The following is a 4,389-nucleotide window of genomic DNA, read 5'->3' as shown; positions in this document are numbered from 1 at the left end:
AAACACATAGACACACACACACACACATGCGATAAATGCGTGGCCGAAGATGAACCCACAGATCAAGGAACTACCTCACCAACCACCCTCACTTTACTTCTCACGTCTCACGCTCCAACACCATTTTTCATAAACGGTCAATGTCCGTTACACACTTTAGGTAGAATGCAGCCACGTCCTGTGGATGACGACACTGCCCACCCATTAGAAGAAGCCCCTGCCGAGTCTCCACCACCACCGGTGTGTAACGCCAGTGTGGACCTTCGCTGCACTTAAATGTTGGTTCCAACAGGCGCAAACGGAATACACTCTTCCATGATTTACACCACTGTACCTGCTTCACCTTGTCACATCCTTCAGCGGCGTCCTTGCCGCCAAGAAACAATGCACTCACTTTCTCATTTCCGCGCAACAAACCACCAGCATGACCATTGGACCTTGGAAAAACAAACTCTGTATCACCATCATTCCCTTGTAGCCGCGTCCATACACAAACAGAGGAGAGGTCGCAAGACCAAACGTCGTCTAGACTCTCAATATCACCACCCACAAAATGTGCCCCTCCGTAAAGCACACAGACATGAGGCAAAACAAATAAAAGAGAACCAGCGAGACGACGAGGAGACGGAGCAGGCGACTCTACCTTGATAAGTGTCCATACAAGCGTGGTAATGTCTAACATGTACATATCATTGGTCTGTTCTGCGCTGTCTGTCTCACCGCCAAATACAAAAAGATGGGTCACCGTTCCACCCGCCGAGTGTTGGGAGCGCGGCGGGGGACAATTTCCAGTGGTCTGCAGATCACCTACGTGGAGCGTAGGAGATCCCTCCTCAAAATGCAGACCAACTTGCAGGAGACGGTTGCACAGATTCATTTCCGCATCTAGTCCACCAAACATGTACGCCACAGCGGCGTCGTTCCCAACCCGCGTCAAGGATGCACCATCGCACTCAAAGCAGGGTAAATGTTTGGCAACGGTAATCCAGCAAAGGACCGGCTTCTGAAAGACTTTGCTCACCATGACCTTTCCATCGCGTTCCCCTTCGCAATAACCGCCAACGCACATTACCCACTCCTCTCCGGTTGCTGGATCTAACAGACACGTTGCACAGTGTCCTTCGCGTGACCCCAGCGTCCCCGCCTGCTCCTCACATGGAATCCACTCCATGCTCTTTCCTTCACGCTTCACAAGATTTTTATTTATTTTCTTCAATTTTTCATTTGCGTGGAAGGTGAAAGTGAGAATAAGAGTACATCCATTCATATGCTGCATTGAAATACACAAACATAAACACAAACGTAGCTGAAAGAACAATTTAACATGACATCCGTATAATTCCCACCACTATCCTGTCCTCCCATCCTCTCCATTCATCCCAGGTAGGGAATAATATCACCTTCACCCTTCAGAAACCCACCCTCTCTATCTCTCTCTCTTTTACATACACACGGATAGCACCCCCCCACACACACAAAAATTGCAAACTTCTATCTTTTATTCGGCAATTCCAAATACTCACTTTCGAGCATATTTAAAGTGTCACGAAGATCCGCAGCAGCCACCTCTCCCACGGTTTCATGAGACTCGTACAGAAGTTTCACTGCGGTGCAACTCCACTCATGCGTGCATGTAGTAATCCGAGGCTGGTTTTTCCTTATTGTTACAGAGAAAGGCAACAGCGCTTCCGCTGCTGAATACTGTTTATTCGTCTCAGACAAGGACAACGCCTGGGGTCCGCGGTGAACCTGCGCCACAGACTGAGATGGATTAGCTGCCATCAATTTTCATTCTACCAACTCCCCCTTCATCTTGTTGGTGCTGTTGTTGGGGCCAAGCTTTCTCCACGGCTCTTGGCAGTGCCATGAGACGGAAAAAAAGGAAAAGCTCGTCCACCACAGACGCAGGTGTGTGGTGGACCTGTAAAGTGCCCCCGCACCACTTTGGGAGACGATTTCGAAAGGCCTCCTGCTCAAACCTGTCATCCAGCAGCACTATCGCACCAAAGTCACAACGATTGCGAAGACAACGCCCCAGCGCCTGGTTCACTGCACGTATGGCATCAACAGTGTACCACTCCTCACCACTGTACCGCCGCTGAGCCGCAACAGTCCACGACTTGAGTGGTCGAAAGGGGATGCCCACACAGATAACAAGTCGGGTCATGTCGTCTGCAAAGTCAATCCCCTCGCTCACCTTCGCGCGATACACAGAGACTAGAACGGCTGTGCTACAACTCACCTCTGCGCGGAATGCATCCAGCATGGAAGGAAATTCCATTGCCTCTTTGGGTTCTGTAAATACCTGCGGTTTCCTTTCAGCTCTGCCATGAAAGTGGGAGGATAGTCTTGACCCCACCACCCGCATGACCCCATAGTTTGGCAAAAAAACAAGCACTCCACCGCGTCTTAGTTGACCAACGAGCGAAACAATGACAGACACCAAACGGTCCATAAAAGAAAAGTCTCTAAAATTTCCGTAGTTACAGTGCAGTCTAGAAGTATCAAACGTATGTGTAAGTGCGGCCAAGCGGTACTGATGTGAGCTCACTATATGCAACCCCTCATAGGTCACCATGTTGAAAAGTGGAATGCCAAGATCCCGACCAAGCTGGTAGAATGGCGTCATTGTCCCAGATGCCAACACCACACGATGAGTAACAGCTAGAAGGTGGTGAAACGCAAGACTACCATCCAAGCAGCGGATACCTATACTCCTCTGCTGCGATGGTCCTCGCTCCGTAGCGCGTTCCTGAACACGTGCATTTAAAACACCGTCGCGAATGCACACTGCAAAGGCCGATGGTTTCTGAAGCATGAAGCGTATCACCAAAATCCACCGCTTCATGATGGACAGGGCAAAAACGGAAAAGAGAAACGGGTTAAAAGTTACCCCCAAAGACATGATAATGCCGTACACCTGACGAAACATGGCTGAAGAATCCATCGTAGTGTTCGGTAAGCCGGTGGAAGCCTTCCCACTATTTATGTCTCCGGTTCGAAACGTGAAGGGTATGTGGTCATGAAGACACTGCTGTATTATAGTAGCAAAAACCTCGCCAGACAATGTCAGACCTCGGTGTCCGTCATCCTCGTCTTCATCCTCGTTGAATCGTCGCTGGGATGTCTTAGAGGAGCTTGCAGCTGCCCACTCCTGCTTCTCCACAAACTTTACAATGACATTGAACACGTCGTAAATGAGGGCAAAGAGCTGTGCCAGTGTCCAGTGTGTCAATTTAAACTCACGAGGATAATTTAGTGTTGCCATTGACACAGACGGATTTATGAGGGGCTCAATTTCACGCACAACAAGGCGCAAGTTATCAAGCGTTACCTGCAGTGAGAGTGCGTCTTGGCAAACCAACGGCACATTGTGTGCCTCATCTATAATAATAATAGAGTGATTCTTTAGTGCAGCCTCCATCTTGCATTCATGGCGAATGAGTGGGTCCAGAAGGTATTGGTACGTGGCGAAGTTGATGTGAGCAAAGAATACAAGATCTCTAGTGGCGTAGTACGGACAGCTCTGAGTCGCCACCCCTTCTGCGACCAAGTCTTCCATATCCCACACCTTCTCCGTACGCCCTTGACAGAGCGGATAGCTGATGGCTCGACTACCAAGATGTCCGTAATTATGAACAGCCTCACACTGACCAAGAGAAACAAGTTTATCGCACACCTCACCCAAGTTATTTCCCTCCACTGGCAATGTCTTGTCTGCTCGTGCCTTCAAAACGGTGCTATTAATGCAGTACCGCTCTCGACTACCCAGAATGTTCATTTTAAGGCGGCAAAGGTTGTGAAGTTTTCGCAATTCACCAACACTTTGACGCACTTGAGAGTGGGTTCGTGTGAGATAGAAAACGGTGCAGGGGGGAGTTTCATGCTGTCGGCGAAGGTTCCATGGTGTTCCATCTAACTCGACACGAAGACGCTTACTGCGCTTCGCACAAAATTGTTTAAAAAACTCATGTGGCACCCCCCACTCTTCTTCACTGTTCACTGCGTTCTCAGTAATGCAGTTCCCATTTCTAGCCAGACTCTCTTCATTCCACGAAGACGTTGGCGGTGAAGGCGCGGACAATTTCCACCGACGTTTTTGCATGTATTGTTCCAGTTCCTGAGAGGTCAGTTTCTCCAGTGTGGCCTGATAACGCAGTACGCTGGACAAAAGGGCCAATGTCTTGCCGCAGCCCGTGGGAACTTCAAGTGCCGCCACAGGAGTGACTGGAGACGACGATTGCAGGCACGTGGTAATTGTCTGCATCATCTCCCTCTGCACAGAATAGGGCTCGAAGGGTAAGTCATACGCTGCGACCGACGGTGTGTGCGCATTCTGAGGCATGTGCAGAGAAATAACGAAGGAAGACAACGTAACTCACCCCCCCC

At 49.6% G+C, this 4,389-nt stretch overlaps 2 protein-coding genes across 2 annotated transcripts, besides 1 other annotated feature; both read right to left on the bottom strand.

The window, feature by feature from the left end:
- Nucleotides 1–2: 2 nt before the first annotated feature.
- Nucleotides 3–27: a microsatellite.
- A 100-nt stretch (nt 28–127) lies between these two features.
- On the bottom strand, nt 128–1,276 carry TraAM80_01414 (uncharacterized protein; the record flags this gene model as incomplete). Its single annotated transcript, XM_029378459.1, has 1 exon — nt 128–1,276. One exon carries the CDS (start codon nt 1,274–1,276, stop codon nt 128–130), a length of 1,149 nt encoding a protein of 382 aa, XP_029241728.1.
- Nucleotides 1,277–1,771: 495 nt separating this feature from the next.
- TraAM80_01413 (putative helicase-like protein) lies at nt 1,772–4,270 on the bottom strand (the record flags this gene model as incomplete). The annotated part of the gene is made up of 1 exon (XM_029378458.1): nt 1,772–4,270. One exon carries the CDS (start codon nt 4,268–4,270, stop codon nt 1,772–1,774), a length of 2,499 nt encoding a protein of 832 aa, XP_029241727.1.
- Between the last annotated feature and the right edge of the window lie 119 nt (nt 4,271–4,389).

The sequence above is a fragment of the Trypanosoma rangeli genome (assembly GCF_003719475.1).
Source record: "Trypanosoma rangeli strain AM80 chromosome Unknown Tra_15.4_contig_00028, whole genome shotgun sequence".
NCBI lineage: Eukaryota > Euglenozoa > Kinetoplastea > Trypanosomatida > Trypanosomatidae > Trypanosoma > Trypanosoma rangeli.
Note: the sequence above shows the minus strand (reverse complement) of the source record. Positions and strands in the feature narration are given on the sequence as shown.